General features: G+C 41.0%; 1 protein-coding gene across 1 annotated transcript in view; it reads right to left on the minus strand.

The window, feature by feature from the left end:
* Nucleotides 1–5467: 5467 nt before the first annotated feature.
* The window catches only part of EFCAB2 (EF-hand calcium binding domain 2), a 33098-nt gene continuing 13117 nt past the window's right edge, over nt 5468–25448 (minus strand). The window contains exons 3-8 of the mRNA XM_010562939.1: nt 18330–18414; nt 13475–13547; nt 8665–8744; nt 6777–6819; nt 6610–6676; nt 5468–5583 (exon numbers count right to left, since the gene is read on the minus strand). Coding sequence (XP_010561241.1) covers nt 5468–5583; nt 6610–6676; nt 6777–6819; nt 8665–8744; nt 13475–13547; nt 18330–18414 — 464 coding nt within the window. The remainder of the gene's footprint in view (nt 5584–6609; nt 6677–6776; nt 6820–8664; nt 8745–13474; nt 13548–18329; nt 18415–25448) is intronic.

Consider the following 25448-nt stretch of genomic DNA (forward strand, 5'->3'; position numbering starts at 1 on the left):
GAATTCTTGCATTATCAGCTCCAAAATCACACTTCTGAAAAACCTGAGAACTCCACTCTGGTTATTTTAATCACTAGGCTGAAGTCTAAGGGAAGACATGGCTGCATACCATAAAGCAAAGCTTAGGACCTGTTCTGCACTGAAGGATGCTGTTATCTTGGCAGGAAAGAGACTACTGTTGGCAGCAAATATTCAAAGGCTTTCCTCTACGTGAAACATCTTATTTCAAACTGCTACCTTTTATGCTATCATTTAGGTAGGTATTTGCAACAGGGAAGCCTGTTCTAAAAGGGCTTCTAAAAGGACTAGTTAGAGTCCAGGATAAAAGGAATTGTTTTAGTATATGAAATCGCAGAAGCAACATGTGTGTGTTTTTAAGGCTGCAGTGTTTCCAAGATAATGGCAGGAAGAGGTAATTTTAAGCCTCCATGCAGTAGCAGCCCTAGATTTTGCTTTCTGTACTCCGAATAATATGGGAAAGTTCTGTTTGCTGACTCTTGCTGAATCTTGCTTGCTTGCATTACTGTAGACAAGCATTAACTACCTACTCCCATGGATTTACATTTTTGGTCATTTCAATGACACAACTTGCATGCTGGTTGTACATCTCTGTTAGATCTTCCACAGATGAGGCTTCGTTTAAAGAGACTAAAAGGTTTTCACAGTGCCTTGTGAGCCAGTACATCCTATTTCTGAAGCTCTTCTGCAGACAGAACTCTCTTTGAAGTCAATGGGAGCTCTGTCTGAATAAGGACTTCAGGATTTGGGCCTCAGGATATAAATGCTATGATCAATCTTTTGAGCACAATGAATAACATTTTCTTGGCTCTCAGAACTATACTAAGCCAAACAGTAGCCCCAGGGATTCAAAAAGGGTTAAGCAGGAGAATTTGCTTTGTTTCAACCTACATCTTTATTTAGCTTTTAAATCAGCATAGTCCCCATGCCTAGTACTGACCTGCCTGAAAAAACCCTCCAACAATAAGACCAGATGTTTCAACAGTCAGTTTTACAATCAAACCTATCATGGCATGAGACACTATGAAAGAGAGTTGTGTTCAATGAAAAATAAACATACTTGCTGTAGACTGACCTGTTTAGAAGTTGTGACCTGAACGTACAGTCTGGAACAAAAGACTTGAAGGCTGAGAACTTTATTAATTATGTGACAGGGAGGTCTGTAGGCACTGATTTTGATCAGAACATCATAGTACTAGACACTGTGCAAACATCAGAGTTAGTGGTACAAAAAGTCGACAGTCTGGGTAGGCAAGACAGATACTCCCTGTCTCCTATTCCTTATAATTACTCTGACTTTATAGATGGAAAGTTCAGCTAGAGAGAGATTATATGACTTACCCAGTACCTCTCACAAAGTCTAGAATGAAACCTGCCTGCCAACCTGGTGCCTTACTGTCCAGACTATGCTCCCCCTTTTACACAATGATAACAGTATATTACAGGACTTAGAAAATCATAGCTTCCCGCCCCCATCCCAGCCTTGGCTGAACTCCAGCATCCCCAGCCACTTTCCCCCCTGAAACCGAAGGCCTTGGTTCTCTCCATTACTTGTGATGAGAGTTTGCCACTGCTGATTTCAGTGGCAGCAAGTCTAGATCCAGTGATAAATGACACCCTGATATGGACAGCTGTCAGAGCAAGCAGCAGGGCATCAGCAGTGTGGGAGAGCAAAACTCTCTTGCATTTTCAGCCCTCACAGGTTATCATGCAACTGTATTAATGAAACAAGGCACAAGAGAAAAGATAGACTGAAACAAGAGAAAGAAGGAAAAATATTGCAAATTCTTGTTGCCTGAACAGAAGAGCCTGCATGTTTTGCAGGCTTTTACCTCTGTGAAAACACGCGTGGAGGTGCACAGATGAACAGCCCAGTTCCTTTCCTGGAGTCCCAGGTCTGATGCCAGCCCTTTAGTATTTTGGTGGAGGAAGTCCTGCAACTTCTGCTTTTGCCCACAGTCAGTGGAGAGTCTAAAAGAACTGTAAATACCATGCTGGTATGCATTGCAATGGGAAAATGTTGAAGCCTTTGGGTGTGAATATATACAGGACTGCCACTAGCAGAAAGAAAAGCGTTTTGGAGAAGCAACTCCAAAGCTGATGAGGGAAACATAAAAAGCAATATAGTACCTGGAATATGAGCAACAGGACTCCCAAATACAAGTTCAGCAGCTGGAAGAATTTCTCCACAGTATCAATAAGACTGAGGAGAAGGTCTCCACTATATACCAGATATGCCCTGACACAGCTGAACCGACTTAAAGTTTTAAACAAGTAAAGTCTTGTCCAGCCTACAACTTGCAGCAGTGATGTAAACAGCCTGCTGATTCAGTTGTATTTGTAGACGGTTTCCAGGGTTTGCTTCTTTGATTTCTTCTTTTTCTTTTCTTTTTGTTTTCTTTTTTACATCTGGGTAATGAGTCCCCTTCCTTCTCCCTCCTTCAGCTAGGTCAAAACCCCTCTGACTTCCCCAGTTTCTTCAAAGCCTTGGCTCTTCTTCCCTGTGTGGATTTAGTCCAGGTGCTAGGCTGGTTCCTCCCTAGAGGCTTCCCAGTGTGATCCGCTCCCCTATCTTGGTTCCTGATCTTGAGGGAAGAGGCAAAACAGCCAGCAAGGAGAGGCATGTAGCAAGACACAGCTCAAGACCACTCAGCAGTTCCATTTGTCCACCTCCAAGATGCAGACAAAGTAATGTGTTTTTCCCTTCAAATTTAGAAACAAAGAGGGTTCTTAAGTTATAGTGAAATGGTTCCTTAAGTCTCCTCCCCCTTTCCCTAGGGTATGGGACCCTGCTCATCCCCAGGGAGCACAGAGATGCAGGGCACTCACAGACCCCGTCCCAGGGAGCTTCAAAGAATCCCCTTATGCAGCCCACCGCCACTGTGGGGTGGGCATGGCATGGGTTGGCAAGTCATGAAAGCCATGGACAAGGGAACAGTTGTGTGCAGCATTGCTCAGCCGCTTCTGGAGCGACGCATGAGGCAGCTCCTTCACAAGCCCATGAGATCACTTCTACGTGATTCTAGCTGGCAGGGAGCACTCAGCTTTTAGGATCCTACAGAGTCTGAGATTGGCTCTTGACGCTTCCTTCACCCCCAATTTGGAAACTCTCTAGGCAATGGAATTTGGTTGCTTATGCCCAAAGTGAAGACTGCAACTTGCTTTTACTGTCTTATTTGCCCATATCTTTCTTGGGGACAGGTATAAGAAGATGAGGCTGGAGGAGTTGCTGTGTGATAAATTCAGACACAATCCCAATTTTTACTTGCCAGAATACCCTCTTCCCTTGAATTTGAGGACTGTCACATAAAAAATTATATATACCATCAAAGTATATATGTTAAGATCCTGTCTGTGCTATGAATTGTAACTGTGTTGTACATGGACATCCTGATTTGATACAGCAGTAGCTGAGGCGGCCTCTGGGGTAGCACCACCAGAAACAAATTGTGCTCTCGCTGGAGCAATGTGAGCTATGAAATGATTTCCAGAAATAAGCATCTTCCTGCTGACATCCCAGATGAGGCTGACAGTGGCTCCAAGACTGCAGAATATGAATGAAACTTGTATTCACATCAGCTGTGTTAGAAATCCAGTACAACACGCTGTATATCAAACGGAAGAAGGATTCATCGAGGGCAAATAATTTCAGCTTCCAAAGAGAGACTAAGAAGGCTAATAAAAAATACATTTTCTTAATGGGCCTCTGTTGGTCTTGCTTTAATCTTCAAAAACCCATATCTTCACACATTATAACACTAATGATTACCTTTCTTTTTCATTCTTACTGACACATTAAATACCCAGTAAATGTGTTAACAAGAGTGCATTGCAGAGTCTTAAGACCAGTGCAACAGTGGTTCCCAGGTGAAAACCCAGCTTAAAACTAGGCAAATGTTGTTTACCTGCATTAACTCTTTGTTCCCTTACTGTTTAAGAAAATATCAGTGAAGGACAACTTGGGTCAGAGAAGTAAAAAGAGAATTAAGAAATGGTCTCTTTCAGATTGCTTCCATCACCACATTTATATCGTGCTGATCTCTTCTTTGTGAAGCATAGCAGCTCCCTTGCAGCTATGTAGGAAAACAGCTCCTCTGAGCTTCCAGCTCAAGTGAAACAAATGGGTAGAGCAAAAGATGTGACACGAGGAGCCCTGTGCTCTGTTCTCGGCTCTGCCACTAGAATGGCATGAGAGGGGGTAAGGCATTCAATGCCTCTCTGCATCAGTCTTCCCTGGATTTCATCAGCCGGTGAAGTCTGCTGATGACACAGAGCTGGGATATGCAGTTAAGACAGAGGAGTGGGAGGACACTGTACAGGAGGAAACCCAACTTGATAGAGAGTAGAAAAACAGAAATGGGGTGGAAGGTGTGGAGCACAAAGTGCAAGATGGTGCCCTTGAGGATCAGACCACAGAATCTTCTCTTACAAGCTGAGACTTCATTAGTTGAGGGCAACCACTGGTCACTTGTTAGAAGATGATGTACAAGTCAAGAACTCGAGAGGAAAGAACTTGAACTCAAGTTAAAGGACAACTGTACAGTAACGGTCAAGAAAATGCCTAAGCTAGAAATGAGAAGAGCAGTGAGGTCTGTGGTGGTCTTCTAGCAAGGATAGTTGAGACTCATATTCTACACTAACGTTTTTCAAAAAATGGTGCCTCATCAGTTTATGAAAATCAAATTCCAGTCCTATGATCCTAAGTTTTAAATAGTTTAAGCTCCTGACTTTCAAACTGGTTATGAAAGGGAAACTGTTTATTGCCTATAGTAACAGAAGTATTCTCAAAGACTACTTTGTAAATTTGACTACAGCAATGGTTTGAGTGTTACCTGCATGTTTAAAATGGAAGCAAAGTATCATGTGCCAGTAGGTGAGTAACATAAAATGGAACTAACTGGCCCGGTTTAATTGCCTATGGTAAACAAAACACAATCATTTGACAAAACCTAGAAATTGTAGAAAGTTTATTTGATCTGTTATATTATTTCAAAAGGAGTAACCTACCTGCTGCCTTATTAGTTAAACACAAACAGGGATTACATTTAAATATAAAGCACGGCTTCACAATTTTAGTCATCTTAAGGTACTCACTTACCTACTTATCACCCGCTTTCACAGGTCTCATTTTCCATTAGTTTTTCAGAAGCAATTGTAAAGTCATTTCTTGACTGCATTAACACAATTTTTCCTGTTATTTTCAAACATGATTTCATGATTTCTTTTCCAGACCTTACACAGTATCTCTGTTAAGAGCTCTTTTTCCAGGTGTGAATATATTTCAATACGTATACAGAACCCAAGGAAATATAGCTACACAGATTTTATTTTACTTATAAGCACAAAGTCACAAGCTGAGCTTTGTTATACTTTAAAATACATATTTCAACTAACTGCCAAGCTACACTGCTGTTACCAAAAGGCATCTCAAACAGTAAAGGGGAAGATCTTAAGTTTCATCTACTATCATCATTGAAATGTAGTCTCTGTAGTGAACAGAATCTGTTTCTGGATCTAGAGCAGTGGAGAGCATGTCCTCCATTTCTTCCTGAGTAAAGGGCTCACCTGAAAGACAGCAGAGAATAACACTTTGTCTTGATTAAGTATTCTTTTCAAGGCTGGTAAATTACACCGCTTTTTCCTTGCAGAGATCTCCTTTTGGTCCTCACACAGAGGAGAAAAGGAGCAATACTAAGGATCTGATTCCTTCACTTTTGCCAATGTAAGTGCTGCACACCAAGTGAGCTGGTCTAAGGGAAAGGAGAAAGAGGACCTGGTTCTTCTGATCTCCTGCTAGTTCACAGACTCCAAAACAGCCAGTTCGTCTCTGCCACAGGGATTTCAAAACAACCATTTTTGGCAGAATGAATTCTTCTAATGTGTACATTAGAATTATTATCTCTCATTTGGCTATCCTTGCACTTGTATTTTCATCATGAAAGGCTTCTGCCTTTTCTCTTTTAGGAGCTTCAAAGCTGCTGATGGCCTACTTCATCCCTCTTTGAGAACAAGGTTCTCATCTGAGGATGGGTCTTGCGCAAAGCCTGCACATCATTTTGTACTTGAGGCAGGCAGGCATGAGTCAGCCATGCAAGAAAAGCAGGCTCTTCAAGGGATATTGAGGATTACATGATATACGACTTAAATCTGGTCTTTGAATCTCTTTGTTTGCGTAGGGCACTGGAATTAAGGTCAAGATAATGTAGGAATGAATGAGCACTGAAACTACCTGAAACATCTGGAAATCTAAACTACAATTTTACAGAAGGACAGAAAAAGAGTCACATCTTTAGGAAGCACAGACATGTGCACAGAATCATAAACTATCCACACAAGATTGAATTATGACTCTTAATAATAATAATCTCTATCTTATAATGTCTGCAAGCAGGCAGATGATAAATGTTCTTTCCCTGCATTATTCACCAGTGAAATGTTCTAGTCTGCAGCCACTCATCATGGCAACAGTATTGTTTGAAGACAATGTATCTACTCCCGCAAGTTTTGGCATGCAGAATGAGGACCTCAAGGTGCCATATACACATGTAATGTCTATTTACTTAAATACTGACATTACAAAAGTCATGTTACCTTCTTTAGTCAAATATTTGACCAGCTCCTCTTTAGTAATATATCCACATTTATGCTCATCCAAAGCCTTTAAAGAAAAAGAATAAAACTTGTGGGTTTAACCACATTTAATCAAGAATCAGCAACTTCTTTCCAACAATTAGGTACTTGAATATTTAGTTACAGACCTCAAATGCATGTAGAAGAACATCTTCTGGAATAGGCCGGTAGCTGAAACCATTGAATCAGAAAGTTAACTCACTGTACTATTTTGAAAGAATAAAATAGGAGTACTAAAGGAAAGGGAAAACTTATTTTCTATGAGAATTTACTACGTTTGTCTACCAAACATTTAATTACAGCTTGACTTTTTGGAACTGTCCATATCTTTACCTCTTACGTCTTTTATTGCACTCCTGTTTAATTTTCCTTGTGCTAAGGAGCCAGATGAATGGCTTCTGGATGTCTGGGCTGGCTGAGTGGGTTAGTAAGGATCAATAATAGTGAATCATTCCACGTAGCCAATGCACTGAACAGGAGATGGCCAAACCAAGAACACAAAGTTTTGTCTGGGTACGCTGGTAGCTAGGCAACAGATCACCCAGTGGGACTTTGACAGTCTAATGAGCTGATGATGAGCAAAGGAGGCTGGTAGCTATAAAAGAAAAGGTCTGTCTGTCACTAACAATTTCAGAGAGACAGAAGAACTGGGCACGTGCGTGCGTGCATATGTGTGCCTGATTTCAGAGCTGGAAAGGAAGCCCTGTGCAGCAATGGAGAACTTCCATATCCCAGCAGACTTCACCAACCCCCAAGAATACTAAAGAGAAGATGTTAAAGCCAGGAAGCGTCTAACTGCTTGATTGTTTCATCCAGATCCGCCTCACTCTTTTACTGTCTAAAAATCAAATGTGCTAAGAAGAAGCCTTGTTTTTTGTGATCCAAATCTCATGTGCCCTTGGATAAGTGAACTATGGACATAGTGCCCCAAAAGACAAAGTGGGTCTTGACAAGCCTGAACTAGTCTTGAGAAAGTGTGTGGGTTTGTTTTTTTGTGTGTGTGTATGTTTGTGTGGAGAGGGTGTGGAGGAGGAGAAGAGAACCCAGAGCAACAAGGTATTTTGTGAAAGGGTGAACATTGGTGTGGAGCCAGAAATGTGCCTTGAAGGCCAGAGAAGGCAAAGGTGCAGGACCCTGGGAAGGCAATGCACCTGCCCCGGCACACCGGGACCCAACACTGCTGGCTGGTCTGTGTCCAGACATGGGCGCGAAGACTCTCAAACACAGCCCCAAGGTGGAGCCTGCTGTCTCTGGATGCTGCGAGAGGGTTTTGGGAAATCCTATAGCTATTTCGTGTGTAGAACACCCTCCTACCAAAGGCCCTCTGTGTGCAAAATAACTTCTCAGTATTGGACAAGACTGAGTCTCCCAAAACCCTTGGCTACCATCTTTAAAATGAAAGATAAATTCCCTATAAGTAATCTTGCTTTTAGTGCAAAATGTCAAAATAGCACAAGTTCCTGTGTACAGGCAAAGATTTCTATGTACCTTTGAATAATGAACAGCGTTTTTGTTCTAGACTTTTAGATCAGCAGTCTTTTAGAGTGCTAGTTGTGTACCTTCAACTGTACCTGGCAGTCACTTTGAGACATGAATATGAAGCTTATTTATACAACTTATTAGAAACACACTGTAACAGACCGTGCTTCTCAGTAACTGTAACTCATATGTTCAGAGAAAGTAATGGTTATGACCTTAATTTCAATGTAAAGTATTTCAGAGATGCACAAAACATATTGAATAGCAAGTTAATTCTGATTCACATTAAAAATACAAAAGCTACACATTATCACAATTCATGATTTTAAGCTGGTATTATTTATATCATCCATACAACATACAAAATAATTTTATGTAGACAAAGAAAATCTATCAAGCTAATGTAAACTGAGTTTAAATAACAAAAAAAATCTGTACTCCTTCCAGTTACATAAAATTACTATAGATATATATATTCAGAATCAACCCTGTCAATCTGGAATAAACTATAGACACAGAAAATCCACTTTCCATTACCTTCTGTCGAGTAGTACTTTTGTCATCACTGGAAGAAATTTTTCCAGATGAATGTGTCCGGTTGGTTCTTCTTCTTCTACCTAAAAATAAAACTTAAGTATGGCAGGTTACATGACTCATTACCAAACTAATATGAAAACCAGAAAATTGGGGTGGTTCCTGCATTAAAATTACAGGGTTAGACTTTGAATATTTGCATCAGGTTTTTAGTGTCACATGGCACCATAACATCTGAGTGAAATGCTTGCGACCAAACAGAAAGAAATTCGAGGAAGAAATAATATCCCAGGCAAAATACAGGCCTGCTATTACAGACACTTTCAACAACTCAATATTGCCCTCTTGTGCTTAGAAACCATTCATGCAAAGGAACTGGATGCCTAATAACTGATCTTATCTCCCACAGTAATTCAGCAGAGGTTTAAACATTCAGACTGCATTCATACTAGTAAAGTCTAGCAGGACCTGGAACATTCCCAAGCTGTGTAATGTGACCACCCACAACAGCAAAGCATTAGCACATTCCCTGGCATGATTTTGGCCTGTGCCACCTAACACTCCCCGCAGCAGTCACCAGGCCTGGCTAGGACCTTAGGGACTTTTCCCCAGCAGGCTGCTTTGTGCAGCCATGCTGCATAAAACATTTACCAGGGTAGACATGAGCTGCTCTGTGCCAGCTGGCTTCAACACCCAAGGATGTTTCTGGGCATATTTAATGTGCTAGTTTGGACATAGCCCCAGTCTAGTACACCTCAAGGATGGAATTTGTTGCCTCCAGTGTTTCATAGCCTGGCAGAGTTGTCAGGGGAAGGACCAGAGAGGCAGGCAGACTGAGTCAGGGCTGTCTGAAACAGTCCTAAGGCAGCCCATAAAATGCTACACAAAGAAAAGCTTCCCTTTGCCTCCCAAATAAATTAACAGATTAGTCCCAAAACATCGGAGACTTCTAGGAGCATTCGCACTGCATTCCTATACTTCCACCGGAGATGAGCAACATGGTAAAAACTGCTCCCTATCATCAGGGTGCATCCCTTCCCTGAAAATTTCAAGTTTTGCTCCCAAAAGGAGCCCTCTTAATGGAGCTAGCCTGTTCCTGTCTGTGTTGAAACTGGATGCATGCCTTGTGGTCTCACATGGCAGCAGCGACACCTTGCTAGGCTCCCCAAGACACAGCTCAGATTGAAAGAAGACTCAGAGAGGCACTGATCTGAAATCTCCTAACTGAGCCAGGAAAAGACAAAGTAAGAAATCTTCCTCTTGAGAGCTGGGTCAGAGCTGGGGTGATGCTGATACATCCTGTTGCTTAACCAGAGAGCTGCAAGTGCTGCTGCATGCTCTTTTCCAGTGCTCTTGAAGGGTTTTGGTTTTTAAAAGCATGCAGGCACCACCTCTTGCTGCTTTAGAGTGGAAATTGGCTTGAAAAAGCACTTTTTCCCTTCTGTTTGGTAAGCCTAGTGGAAGGGATCTTAGCAAGGAAATGAAGCTGTTGCATGCTGCATGCTAAATCAAATGGCACCTTTTACCATTACAGAATCATTTGTTTTAATCCTTGCTTGATTGAGAAGATGTAACATAACACCTGGTAAAACTTAACTTTTTTTCCAGTGACATAACAGTTAGCCAATACACTGAACTATACCATGCATCACAAATACTGAGATGTAACAGTACACAGGATGTTTTAGGGAACATCTGTCCTTCAACTAGTATTAGGTCAGAAGTCCACAGAGACAGAAAAAGAAATATGGTAGCTACTTATCAGAAAGAGATAGATGTGTCTTACATTAAGCAGAACAACAAAAAACAAGGACCCAAAACATCCATGAAGATGGTACGTTATATAAACCATGTTTAAGAGCCAAAAAATATTAGATCTGTTCATCCAAACAGTTGAAGGTCATCCTAATTTTCATACCAGAAGAGCTCACCAGCAATGACCACTTCAGAGCTCAACATAACAGATACCTCTGACAGTGTCAGCCCTCACTGACAAATATCATCCAGATTTGTCTCTTTTTGTTGGTGTGCTATTTGTATTTTGCCTTCAGAAAGCAGTCTGTGGAAGAAACGTGTCCTTCCTGACAATGGACCTAGTCCTGGGAGGTGATGAGCAACCTCAGCTTCCTCTGACCTAGAAAGAACAGCTTCCGTTTCAGTGGCTCTCCAGGCCCAGCAATACCTTGAACTGTTAAAAAGTAATCCTATTTCTAACATTGGATAGATATGTGAATAAACTGAATATATTAACCTCACCTAAGTCAGTAAGTATTCATATTTGCAGGTATATGTATCCTCTTACTCTTCCTCATGCTCACTCCTGTTCTACACCTCATTTCCCATTCATGTTTTCCTTTTTTCTGTAATTCCTCCTCTTTTCACAGTGACCGTGACAGTAACAGTATTCATTTGTTCAAACTCTGTGAGTTTTGCTCTATTTCCTTCCTCTGAATACATCCACAGGTCCCATAACAACTATATTGTAGCACACATTATGTTTCGTATCTCTACTCTCACAGCCATACTATTATTTTCCATATAACATTTGGGGACTTGAGTCACAAAGAAACAAAACCATCTTCCAGAGTTATCCAGGAGATCTGTGGCAGAGCAGTGCACTAAACCTGGGATTTCAAACTCCAGGCATTGTAGTAACCCTCAGATTAGCTTTCACCATCTCTAGGTTTATCATTTAATCTTAACTTTGTAAGTAGGCCTAAAGATATTCTAAGTACAGCATTTAGCATAAGGCAGTATAGCAAACAGTATATGATAATTTTTAGAGATAAAATAATTACATGAATGCTGATTTGGCAGATATTAATAATTTGAGGACAACATATGCTAGTTTAGCTACAATAAAACTAACAGGAAGATGAGATGACTGAGAGACACAAGTAGTGAGAAACTGAAATGAATCACAGCTTACAATGGGCAAAAATATTGGATAAATAGCTTGGTTACAAACTGGCCAATAGAGACAATTTTTACCTTATCTAGATTAAGATAAAATGGTATTACCATAGTCAATGATAATGGTATCTTATATAAATTAAGATATATTTGTGATTAACATAATACATCAAGGGTTCTACAAAAAGACAGTGTTCTTCTGGTACTAAGCCTGTGCCAAGGTTTCATTAGAGGCACCATGAAACCTTCTTTGAGATTTAACTTCCAGTGCAGTGTTCTTTAAGGTTAACCATTACTCTTAAATGTATTCTTTCTTCTTGCAGTATTTGTACTTTAATTTAATATCCTTATAATCGACAATTGCATACATGTTATACTGTTGTATCTCAACAATCTTCCACCTCATAGCTGCATTGCATTGTACTTTCTTATGCATTACTTATCTCATATTTTCAGTAATGCTGAAAATTGGGGAAAAAAAAAAAATTAGAAAGTCCAATCTCTTTGGGAGGGGGAGGCAGGCCTTAAACTCTCCTGGTTCCCCTGGACTGGGCAGGGGGTCAAAGCATCTGCTTCCTTTTCTCAATTCTGTATCTCGAGTCAGTTGCTCTGTTCATTTGCTGCAGACAAAAATCTCTGTGGGCCACTAAAAATATCATCTGTATTAAGCACCATAATTTATCTTTTCATTTTGTCTTGTTTGTCAGTGGGAGCTGGGACAATCTGGTACTGAGAGTACAGAACCAGAGCAGACAGATTGCAGTATCATGTTAAAAGATCTTTCTCCTCCAATGGTTCTTTGCACTTCCTCATCTGAAGCAGCTGTATCATTTTCACAAGACTTAGCACACTAAATTCTGATCTACAAGAGACCAGGCAAGCCTGCTGAGGAGACTACTACTGCAACCATCCAAATTTGGGGGGGGTACAGAAGGAAAAGAGTAAGAGAGATCAATTCCCAGTATCCTGACCTATACACGAAAAAGAAAAAAAACCTTCCCCCACCAATCAGCCCCCGCATCTTCCATTGCTTAAGGCAGCACATCAGTTTGCAAAAATAATGTGAAGTCTTCTTCCCACTTCTTTGTCCCATTTATTAACCATACCCTACCAAGGCACCAGCACACTATCCTTTCTCTTACAAGCATGAGATAAAGAGACAAAAATTAGTGCAGGAAAGAACTGTGGAGAAATGTGATTGAAGTTTCTTACCCCTGCATAACACTGGGAGAATGGGAGGACCGCTAGGTCTTGCAAAGTTTTATGTGTGAATTCTGAGTTACAGGCTTAAGTAATCAAGTAAGAAAAGATTACTTACCTATAACTGAGAAATCTCAAGACTGGGAGAGACCTCATGAAGGACAGAAAGTTGAGAGGTCTGGCTATAAGATAGCAATAAGAAGATGCAGTGAAAAAAAATAGCAGGTCTTCCCTCTGCGTATTTTTGGAATTTGAAGTAGAATTTTAACACCTGCTCAAGAACTAATTTTTATTACTTAACCATCCAGTGTATGTCCATGGCATGTCCAGAAGAGTGAGATGGTTAGTTAGGGTTTGGATATCCTAATCCAACTGAGGTTTAGGACATTCTTTTTGCTCAGCCAAACCCAATTTTTCCTCCGTTTTCTATAAATGTCCCTCCACCTTGGCACAGTGTCACAGTGACCTTCTGGGGTAAAAGAGCATCAAAGATTCCTCATTTTAACCCACCAATGTTGTTACCTCATCACCCTAAAGGCTTGCTTCAGGGCAACCTGAGAGACTGCCTGCCTGCCTGAATCACTTCCATGACACTTCCAGCCTCTGGGAGAAGAGCTTAGGTTTTCCACACAGCAAGGCAAAAGGGCCAACCTTGTGCAAGTTTAAGATTGAAAAAAATACAAAAGATCTAAACAGTTACCTTTGCAAGCAGTTCATGTAGTTCTGCCTCAGTTGGGAAGCAACCCAGTGACCTGACAATTGAACCAATCTCTCTGAAAGAAAGAAAGAACATCTTTGTCAGTAAATCTGCAATACAAGAGTGTCTGTGGAGAATCCAGATACCAATTCACAGCTTGTATATAGGAGTGTGCATGTACAAGCACACAGGCACACATAAGCGTATGTATCTGGACTTTTAAATGATGTCTCAGTAAGCAATGTCTATTTTTACAGACATTAATTATTCTGGAGCTTTTTGGAAGAGTATAATTGCTCTTGTGACTTTCCCCAAAAATTCTTCTTTACCATTGTGTTGCAGCGTACTGTGTGCAGGTTCCTTTTCAACTGCTGTCCTCTAATTGTTAAGCTTAATTTCAGTAAAGTCTACATTTATATAGTTAAGAAGACACTTGGAAACCTACTGAGATGAAAGGTAACAAATAAAATACATGTTTACATTAAATGCTATAAAGAGACAAATTCTAACTGCAGTAAAGAACAACTACAAAAGGTCAGGAAGGAGGCAGCCCTGCTATGCCCCTGCTGTGGTCTGAAAGAGTCAAACAGACCAACACAGTGGCTTATCACCTCCCTGTTTATGCTGCAAAATATATTCATAGCTTGCATTTACTGCTGAACCTGGTGCAGTTGTTCTGAGGATCTAAATAAAATTCTGACCCATCCTGGTTTTGGCTGAGATAGAGTTAATTTTCTTCCTAGTAGCTGGTATAGTGCTACGTCTTGGGTTCAGTATGAGAAGAATGTTGATAACACACTGATGTTTTCAGTTGTTGCTAAGTAGTGTTTAGACTAAGTCAAGGATTTTTCAGCTTCTCATGCCCAGCCAGCAAGAAGGCTGGAGGGGCTCAAGAAGTTGAGAGAGGACACAGCCAGGAGAGCTGACCCAAACTGGCCAATGGGGTATTCCATACCGTATGATGGCATGCCCAGTATATAAACTGGGGGGAGTTGGCCGGGGGGGGGCAGGCAGATTGCTGCTCAGGAACTAACTGGGCATTGGTCAGTGAGTGGTGAGCAACTGTCATTTTATTATTGTTATTATTATCATTACTATTTTCTTCCTTTCTGTTCTACTAAACTGTTCTTATCTCAACCCACGAGTTTTACCATTTTCCTTCTGATTCTCTCCCCCATCCCACTGGGGGGGGAGGGAGTGAGTGGGCAGCTGCGTGGTGCTTAGTTGCTGGCTGGGGTTAAACCATGACATGACCAAACTAGCAATGCCTCAAAAAAGTTTAAGAGGAACACCATCACAGACTAGAAACAAAAGTACTGTGAAGCTGTAAAAAAGAGTACTAATGAGACTTACAGTCTGATTGAAAACAAAATAACATAGGCATCAATACTGCTTGTGATTTTCAGTCCAATTCTACAACACAGAAATTCAAGCACATCTGAATAAGTATCCACAGTGCTGGTAGTTCCCATGATTCAAACCTCTGTGGTTTCTTAATCTTCACCAGTATATTTGGTGGAAAAATTAGATTGCCTAATAAAAATGGTAGATACAAGAAGCAATGACCTTTGTAAAATCATCTTCTAACAGTAAGGCCCCAAATGCGGCACACAGAGCACACATAAAATTATAGGCATCAGTCGTTGCCCTCCTCAGACAGGTCCCGAGGAGCTCCCATTCTGATTGAAAACATGTGAGAAGCACTACAATAGACAAAAGAGAAGAAAAGGCTGGCTGCACAAAAATAGTTGGAAAACAAAACCCAATCCCACACATACAGTTGTTATGAAACGAAGCCATCTGCTCAAATGACTCAGTGAAACCTTGCCCCCCGTGGACGTGAATGGAAGTTTGGCCATCGGCCTCAATGAGGTCAGAAATTTAGTCCTATTTTTATAATCCTTGTCCATGCATCCTATTTCTAGTATGGATATACTGTATTTGCTGCTCTCACTCCTGTACTCTCTCATCTTTTCCAGCTAAAAGATACCTGTAAATACTCTCTGCCTCCCCCAAAGAAACACCCAACCCAAATCATGCCTCTCTGCTGTCCCACACTATTTCTACTCTTACAGACTGCCAGAGATGGGAAGGTTGCCATCATCTCCTGCCACAGCTCACACTCAGCAAAACTGCGATGTGATGAAGGTAAGCCAGGCCCTGAAAGAGTTTGCAAAATATGGCATTGCTGGCTGCTGTTTCTGACAGTCTGTGCGTGTGCCAGCATGAGGATGTTGTTTGAAGTGTCTGTGGTCAAAAAAGTCATGCCACATTTGGTAATGACATGGAGTTTAAAGGACCCAGATAGGAAATTGTATTTTCCTCCCAGCCACTTCCTCTCTCTTAGTTCAGCAGCTGCGGTTTCTGCTGTGTAGTTTCTTGCATACAAAAATTATGGTTAAAGTGAGTTTATGTTCATACAGGTTTTGTAACACAGACGCAATAAAATTTTGGGCCATAGTTTTCACCCTACATATAACACTTTCAATGACAAGATTTGCAAAATCATGAAAGCCCTTGATTCAGGGTGTGTTGTAAGCAGCATGAAACAATACCATCTTCCTCATGCTTAATTTCTTACTGACTTGTATTTGCATTAGAAGTCATGCAATACCAATGCTGGCCTGTCAAGCCAGGGTAATTTTCCATATTCTTCACAGGAATCTGATATTTCAGGCAATAACATTCATATGTCTACAATTCTGGTTAAGAATTGTGCTGTACTGCCACCTTCTGATACAAGATAATCAGCCATTAATAATCCCATTATTGTGATACAGCCCTGCAATATGAACCTAGGAATAATTAGACAATAAATTGTTGTTCATTGTCAATAGCTGTGCTATGATAAAAACTAATGTGAAATTGTGCATTTACTATGTTAATGACTTTTGAATGTCCCCTCTCACAGGTTATGACTTACTGTCTGAATGAATAAATGTTTAAAAAGTCTATTTGTATAATTTCATTGCTGTAACATTTTCTCAAGCCCTATATCCATTATATAGTAGAGTAGGGAGTGTAGCGAATTTTACAGCTATTTAGCCAGGACTGCAGATGTAAATGACAAACAAACAAGTAATGAGTATGTCATGGTGCAGTGAGGGTTAGGGGCTCCTCAGGGCTGGGGGGTTGTAGTGGCAGGGGCTTCCCAAGGCGGGTGGCAGGGCAGGGCCGGGCAGCCAGGGCTCTCCCACTGCCCAGCCAGGAGCAGGGCAGCCGCGGGGCACCGGGGCAGCCCCAGCCCTGGGCATCAGGCATCTCCCTGGGGATGGGCAAAGAGATTTAAGTGAGCACTCTTCCCAAAGAGCCCTATGGGCGAGGGAACAGCAACTGTACCAAGTGTGGGCACGTACCCTGAAATTCTCCCTATCTAGTACAACCGAAAAATCATTTATTCCTTTGTACTGTTTATACTCAATAACTGATTTACAATTAAAAGCTGTGGTGATATTCTTGTGAAAATAGTAATTGGAAATATGAAAAATTACTTCAATAAACTTTAATGACAACAGCTTATAACAACTTCAGAACCTGCTCAGTGAGACATAAACATGTGGTTTACCTATTTTATAAGAAAAGCCATATTCTTATGTGTATGGATGTTTGTGTTAAAATGAAGTTAAAGTAGCACTGTCAAATAGTCAAACTTTAAAAATACCAGAATCAAGATTATTTAGGAATCTTGAAATTTTACTTCTTTTAGCTCTGTATCTTGTAGTCAGTTATGCCCTGATCAGTCTAAGAGTCCATGTTTTTATCTTCCACTGAACTTTTTCTTACTCCCTCAGACATGTGTTTTGTTTACATTTCCATAACACTGCATGCTAAAGATATAGTGCATGCAGTTCTCCCTCCTGATTCCCACCTGTGCATCCCATTCCCCCCGTTCTGGTCATCTCATTTCAAAAAGGAGAAAGCTGAACAAGAAGGAGCACAAAAAAGAATGGCCAGAGCTATGGAATAGCATCTCCTAAGAGATAAAACACATCCAGACTCTTCAGACTTAAACTACTGTGATGGAGGATGGATGTGGCAGACAGCTAATGAAATCATTAATGGTGTCAAGAAGATTAATAGAGAACAATTGTTTGCTATTTATCATAAGACACAAAAAAACCCAGGCGCCACTCAAATCATAATGTGGCAGATGTACAAAAACCAACAAGAAATACTGCGAATTTACTCAATTCCTTATATTCCTCCCCCAAGTAACTATTAGTAGCCCAGATGAGGGTACTGGGCTAAATGGACTTTTGGTGCAATCAAGTATGATCACCTTCATGTTGCTGTTATTGTTGTTATTATTATGTTAAATAATCAAATTGTATGCACGGTTCTTCCAAGTCTCCTAAAAACACTTCCCTGTCAGAGCAATATCCACCTCCCACATTGCCCCAGAGGAAGAGGGACGTGCAGGATGCACTGCAGTTGGAGACACCTACGGAGAGCAGGTAACTGTGACACACACTGGCCGGGACACCCCTTGATGCCCTGGGACTATCCTGAAAGTGAGAGGATCCATACAGTATCCAGGACCTGTAGTGCCAAATGAGCTATCAAAGCAGACATTTGCTAGTAATAATTGTAGCCTTAGACTTTTTGTCTAGCTGCATTTTCCTCTTGCCTCTTTACCCTACTAGTCCCAGCATCCCTCTCCCAAGCCAGTTTCAGTCTTCAACCACTTAACACATTGAACAATGCAAAATGTCTATTAAACAAGGAAAGACATAATTGTCCAACCAGGGCCAAAAGGACTGTTTCAATTACATTTTCTGATAAAGCAGAGGCAGGTTTAGGAACTTATTTATCTCTATACTAGATCCTGTAGTATTTCTGTGTGAAGATATTTACGAACCTGACATCCACAGTTTTATTGCATTCATGGTCAAACACCTCAAAAGCTTCTATAATCTTTTTCTCAATTTCAGCTACTGCGCCATCTGCAAAAAGAAACATAAGAAAAGAAAAAGAAAGATTCACTGAGCTGTTGCAACTCATTTATTTCCAATTTAAGAACTGCGACAGCAGAAGCACCAAAACTGATAAAGGGGCAGACAGGAAAGGTACTTCGAAAAAGCAGAAGTTATTCTGAAAAAAAAGACTCTAAATGCAGCATCTTGTCATTTGTATTAGTAATCCGGCCTTGCTATGGCACTGCAGCTACTTCAAGTCTGGTGGTAATGGTGCGTCTCAGCTGCACGATCACCAAGCTGCCCAGGTGTGGACCCTGCCACAGCTCCTTCTGGACCACGAGCCTGAGCCCCTCCTGGATGCCATGGTGCCAGCGGAAGAAGCAAGGCAAACCTGGGCCCAGGCTTGCCATGAGATGGGGCTGAGTCACTTCATCCAAGTTCCTGCATCCAAGGAAATGTAAGTGCTCTCATGCCCACTAAGTTAGCTATAATGTATGAAAAGCTGAGAACCAAGAATAAAGAGATGGCTAAGATATGTGCACAGTGAATGTGCCTCACGGTAAATAATTTATTGCAACAGTTTGCAAAGGAAGACAATCTCAGGGAAGGGGAAGGAGCAGTTTGCTGCGTTTGGTTTTTATATCTCCATCTCAAAGAATGGGGAAAGAAGAACCACAAGTCGTCACAGTTATATCTCGTCTAAAGCCAGAAATTGCATTCTTGGGGTAACGGAAGTACCAGGAAATAAATTCTGAAGAGAAAAATGTAAAGAAAGGAAGGAGTCCATCTCAAAAAAAGCTCCCTGGCAAGGAAACCAGGGTAAATAAAGAGTGAACTGGTTAGCCCATTTATTAATGTTGTAGTTTGACTCCAAAAGACAGAATATAGGAAGCAAAGTGATAACGGAGTTGACCTCTTCATTTCCGTGGCTAAATACAGCCCCAGACTCCAACTGGCAAACCAACTCTCAGGAGGCAGCATTTCGTGAGCTAGCCCCACAGCCTCCACAGAGATGCCACAGGGAAAATTTGAGTGACAGCCAGAACATGGCTGTCTCTTTTGTATTCCCAACATCATGATAAAACAGAACTCCTCTCTATCAGAACAGATTTCTTTTCTTCCTTAAGCTCATCTGGTGTTAAAAGTGTTGTTGAGCAGCTCTGCTGGACACTGTTTCCACTGACATAACAAATCCATACCTAGTTTCCTACAATCCCAATGTTTTGGGAATCCCTGGGGCTGCAGTCTACAACCATTTCTGTCATTTGCTCTCTTGCCCTTATGACAGAAATGTCTGGTTTGTGGCAAAGGGTATCAGAACTGAACCTAGCTAAAAGATACACTGGCTTTGTGATCTCCCTGTTTTTACCTTGTCCCATGAGCTTTTTTATTGTATTTTCTCCCCTTGTGCTGCTGAGGAAGAGTGGCTGGGTGGGTGCCTGGCAGCTGCCCAAGATCAACCCAGCACAGGCTGCAAGCACTTGACTATAGTAGTGGATTGACGCAGGTATAAGGAAGCTCTTTTTCATGTAGAAGAGAGGTGTACCTTGTAACGGTACAGGTGCCTGCTGCTTTCTGCCTGTCTTTGGTACTGAACTCCCCCAGAGGATATGTAAAGAGAAGAGAGGTAGGAATATATCCTGTATTCCTCTCTCTGACTTTATTCTCCTGGTGGAAGCATGAGCAGGCACATGTACAATGGATTGAAGACTGGAGCTCACTGAGGAAGAAGAGCCCTGTTCAGTCCCCAGATACAGGACTGTCGCGGTTCAACCCCAGCTGGCAACTAAGCACCACACAGCCACTCGCTCACTCCTCCCCAGGTGGGATGCGGGAGAGAATCAGAAGAGTAAAAGTGAGAAAACTCGTGGGTTGAGATAAAGGCAGTTTAATAGGTAAAATAAAAGCTGCGTGCACAAGCAAAGCAGAACAAGGAATTCATTCACCACTTCCCATGGGCAGGCAGGTGTTCAGCCATCTCCAGAAAAGCAGGGATCCAGCACGCCTAACGGTGACTTGGGAAGACAAATGCCAAATGTCCCCCCCGTCCCTCTTCCCCCAGCGTTATAGGTTGAGCATGACATCATATGGTCTGGAATATCCCTTTTCTTTGGCCAGTTGGGATCAGCTGTCCCAGCTGTGTCCCCTCCCAACTCCTTGTGCCCCCCCAGCCGACTCCCCGGTGGGGTGGGGTGAGGAGCAGAAAAGGCCTTGGCTCTGTGTGAGCACTGCTCAGCAGGAACGAAAACATCTCGGCATTATCAACACTGTTTTCAGCACAAATCCAAAACATGGCTCCATACTAGCTACTATGAAGAAAATTAACTCTAGCCCAGCCAAAACCAGCACAAAGACACACTGTGGTTTTTTCATGGCTTGACAATAATCCCTGCCTTTTATGTGCCTAAGCAGTACAAACCACACTTAATTCCTTCCAAAAAGCATAGTTAAATCTAAGTGGACCTGATTCCTTGTAGAAGAGGCCCTAAAGACTTACTCTCAAACTACTAAACTCGATGGAAGTTTTTTCAGTGACTTCAAAGAGTGCTGGATCCAGTCTCCAGTGTAGACTGTTGGAATTCAGTTCTTGAAATCAGGCACTTCAGTTGTACACTATGTCTTGCAATAGAGAAATGCTGAAGGAATATTTATAGCTGTATATTCTTGGCTTGATGAGTGAGCCTTCTGTAGAAATAAAAATTAACCAGGGGAAGGCAGGGAAACATTTCCAGTACTGGAACTACGTAGCCATCCAACCTCTTCAAGCTTTGCCTTCTGTGAAAATAGTATACATTAATCTTACCTGTTTCAAGAGGCCTGTCAAAGAAAGATCCTGAAATGAAATAACTTCATGATTTAATCTAAGTACCAGATAATCCATATTTCTTCTAAGAACTGAGAGGAAGTTGTGATTAAGAGCCATAACCATGGAAGAAAATATAATATGCTGTAGTCCTCTCAAAGACTCTATGTGAGATGAGTGAACACCTAATAAGCTATTGCCTAAATCTTGTCGTCCCTCTAAGGATGAAAGCCAAAGATATTCAACATAGTTCAGGATGGCAAAGCTAGTTATCTGAAGACTTCTTGGATTCACTCTAAACCTCTCTTTGGGAGGGAGAAAAAGATGGATTCCAGCTCTAGGATAAGTAATGGACAAAGGTTTAAAATGATCCCTTCAAGAAGGGCATCAAGAGATCAGACATGCAGTTAACTCAGCAGATGCGATCCTCCAATGTACTGAAATTTTTCTGCACAAGGATACTCTGCTCCATGGATAGATCAATGAAAGTTTCATGTTGCCCTGTGGAGCAATTCTTTAGCAATTTTCAGGACAGAAATACCTACGGTCTGATCGAATAAAAGATTTTACTCACTTATTCTACTAACTAGAAAAACTATACATAATATCAAAGATAAAATTACCTGATTACTTCTAATGGCTTAAATAAGTAAATATTGAAACATACCATGCCAAAAAAGATTCCAATACCTACAACTAATTATTCCCTCAAATGTATCCTGTAGGGATGATATACCATTTTCATTTTTATGCTGCTAAAATGCTTCAGATACTTGTTGGGTTTTTCTCATTTTCTCGTTCTCATGTATTTTCCTACCACATAAGCAATAAGAAGACAAAATGTCTTAAAATCCATTCCTCGGTTACATTAACTGAAAAGTGTATTCACTATCAGTTTCCTTTCCTGTACCATCCTTTGCTATTTTCCCAGTTTGTTTAGCATGAACTAGACAAATCTCTAGACACTGACAGTTAAGTAAGACTGGCAGGGAGCTGGGAGTCCCAAATTAATTCTGCTGGTTCTTTCAGACTGAATTGTTCCTCTTCAGATTGTCCAGACTGTTCCCCAGCACGCTGAGGCCCATTTGAAGCCAGCCCTTAAGCAGCACACCTGCCTCATTTGTGACATTTCTTCTTCAAAGACCACATCTTCAGTCTTTGTAGGGAACAGAAGCAATTAAATAGATGTGGCTCTGCCAGACTCTTGAGTAATGAGCATTTTAAAAAGTGATTTCTAGTTGATACAATTTGCTAGATTCTACCATTCATTTAACTGTATGAGCTTGCTTTCTTTTCTTCCTCAGGGCCAGTTGCTCAGATGGTTCAAAAAGCCAACCCTTCCTTTAACTGAAGAGAAATTATGTGCAGAAAAAAGAGGTATCAAAAGACCAGGTAGGCCAACATTAAACAACCACCTAAAATGCTGGAAAGCAGCATCTGTCTGCTGCTCACAGGAAAAGGTTTAGTCCCAGTGTAGCCTGATGAACCTATTAACACAATGCAATACTCTGAAACTCTTTTTGTACTATGTAAAAAGTAAAATTAAGGGCTGATTTGTAGAAGCACCAGTGGACTTGATTTTATTATTTAGTGTTACTGCTCAACACACCTGAAATGGTAATCTTTTAAACATTAATCTAGGTATATTTTAATAAATATGGTCAAAGTTATATTTAAATGCCTATATGCATGTGGACACCTCATTAATTACTCCATCCTCTCTTCACGGTACTAAGTTATGGTTACAAGCAGGTGTGAGGAAACCCCTGAGGTCTCTGGTGACAGGAACCCTTTCTCACATGGGGCTGCCTTGCTGAACTTGAAAGGACAAGGGACACAATCCCAACTCAGTGACAGACAGTTTTAGAGTCATTTACAGGTTGTTGTTCTGATTTTATTTAGAAGTGGTGTTATTAACAGCTCTTTTGTAGATCTCCCCATTCACTAACTGGGGCTTATGAGCAGGAAGTACAGAATCGTACCAGTGGCTACATACTCCAGCACCATTTCTTCTCTTTCCCACTAGCCATTATTTCAACCAAAAAAGTAGGTAGCAACCTTGGTAACGTCAGCTGAAAAACTGTGAATGGGATGCAAAGACTGCCATGACGGAACAGGAACATTTTTAAGAAGGCAATGGACATGAGAGGGGACATAACTGTGCAGGCAGCCACATGACAGAATGTGAGTCTTAAAGGCCCCTGCATCTCCACTTGACTTCAGTGAACCTTCTCTTTCATGGATCCAAGCTACAGTATTTAACCACCCTCCTCACACTGCTCCAGCAGTCTTCCATAAGGCCCCTATGACCATCCTTTGCAAATCCTAGCTCTTCCCATCATCCCCAAAATCACGAATAATACTCTCTGTCTTGCCATACAATGCAAATCAAAAAGGAGAGGTGAGAAGGTGGTTGATCTAAAAAAGGTTTGGCCAACAAGCAGAAATAGCTAAACAGATCTTACTCCTTAGAGCTTTAATATGGAGTTAAAATCCTAGAAACATGTCAAGATGCAGGAACACTTCCACAGTAAGAAGGGAGACTGGTGCTATTCCTGAAGAATACCATGTTCTGTTTAAGGGTGATTCCAAATTTATTATCTAGGTGTACAGGGCAAAAGGATGAAAGGGATGAACTAAAAAGCAAAAGAGATTTGTCTTTGATGTTTGCAGCCACTGTTTCATCCGACCTCTTCCAAAATCCTTCACAAAACCACAAATGGAAATAACTGAAAAAAAAACCCCAAATCTGACTGTAGTTCTAATGAGAAGAAATGTACAATGTATAGTTGCTTAAATAAGAAGCAAAAAACCAGTAAGAGACTTCACAATTGCAACTCTGAGGAGGTTATCAATTAGCTCTTATGAGATCTAATCGGGCTTTTAAGCAAGTGCTAACAGGACCATCACCTAGGTCAAGCTATTAAAAAGCAGTCACAATACTCAGCATCACCAGCATAGGTGAAATCTCAAACACTCTCAAATAAGCTCATCAGTTTTATCAAGACATTGTGTTTCCAGAACAAAAAGAGAAAGTCAGTGTGGTGTTGTAAGATGAACTCTTGCTGATGACATCAGCGTAAGCTGTTCCCACACTACTGCTTCTCTTTCCTAACTCCAAGGCAAAGTATACAACTCCCTAAATTATTCTGCCACAAATGTTTGTGTTGCCTTTATGTTAAGTGTGGGGAGCTTGACTGACTTAAAAATAATTCAGAAACCTTGCCCAACCCCAAAGAAGAAAACCTTACAGCATTTAACTAATTCTAATTTAAGGAAATTACTGAGGAAAAGGAACATGGGGAGAAAATAATCTTGAGGCCATTTGAATCTGACTTATTGGCAAGACCTTTCTGCTCTGTAGAAGAAAAGACATACATTAGATTTCTTGTAGTGACCTTCTTAATTCCAGAGGAAGCTTAATGTACAGTCAGCCTAATATGTTGAAACAGTAATTGTATGCCGTTCTCTAAAAAAATTCAGGGAAGAGAAATATTTTTTTCTCTACTCTGTACCTCCTATAGCATGTATGATATTAATATATTAGATACCAGAAAAGAAAGGAACAATATGATTAAGCTGTAAGCTTGGGGAATATGCAATGTTGTTTCTTTGTGTCTTGTGATACGTAATGAAATAATTTAATGTATGTGCTCATTGAAGAGTCTTCATTCTGGAAAGACAAAACAAGCAGATTTTGAAGAAAACCAAGAGGTTTATAAAGCAGCTTGATTCCTCCACAGAAGGCATAAACCCATTCCTGAACTGCAATCTGAAGAAAACAGGTTGACACAAAGTATTGACGGCCCCAATGGGAAACGTGTCACCTGAGTTTAGCCATTTGGATTGAATGAAGAGATAAAAGATGCAGCATCATGAAATTTGGTATACACCAGTTCCCAAGAAATGACCAGGCTGCAGTCTTCGCTGACAGTGGTACCTACTCCAATTTGGGGATCCAAGCTATGGCCTGCAGACTCAGAAAAGTGATAATGCTTTCTCTCCTGGATGAGAAGCATCCCATGTTATCACAGATGATACTTAGGCAATCTGAATTTCAGTCTGTTTCCTGTAGGAGAATAAAAAAGCTTAACTGGTTTCTGCATTGGTCACTTTCAAGCATTCCCAAAGAAGCAAAAATGAAGTCTCAAGAACAGCAAAAGACTTTTCTTTCATGTTTTTCAGAATTGTTGAGAACTAGCCATATCATTGCTCCCTATCATTTATGTTTGTTGTAGCATACACCATATGGTGCCTA

This window comes from Haliaeetus leucocephalus, unplaced genomic scaffold, assembly GCF_000737465.1.
Source record: "Haliaeetus leucocephalus isolate CR32 unplaced genomic scaffold, Haliaeetus_leucocephalus-4.0 Scaffold162, whole genome shotgun sequence".
Lineage (NCBI taxonomy): Eukaryota > Metazoa > Chordata > Aves > Accipitriformes > Accipitridae > Haliaeetus > Haliaeetus leucocephalus.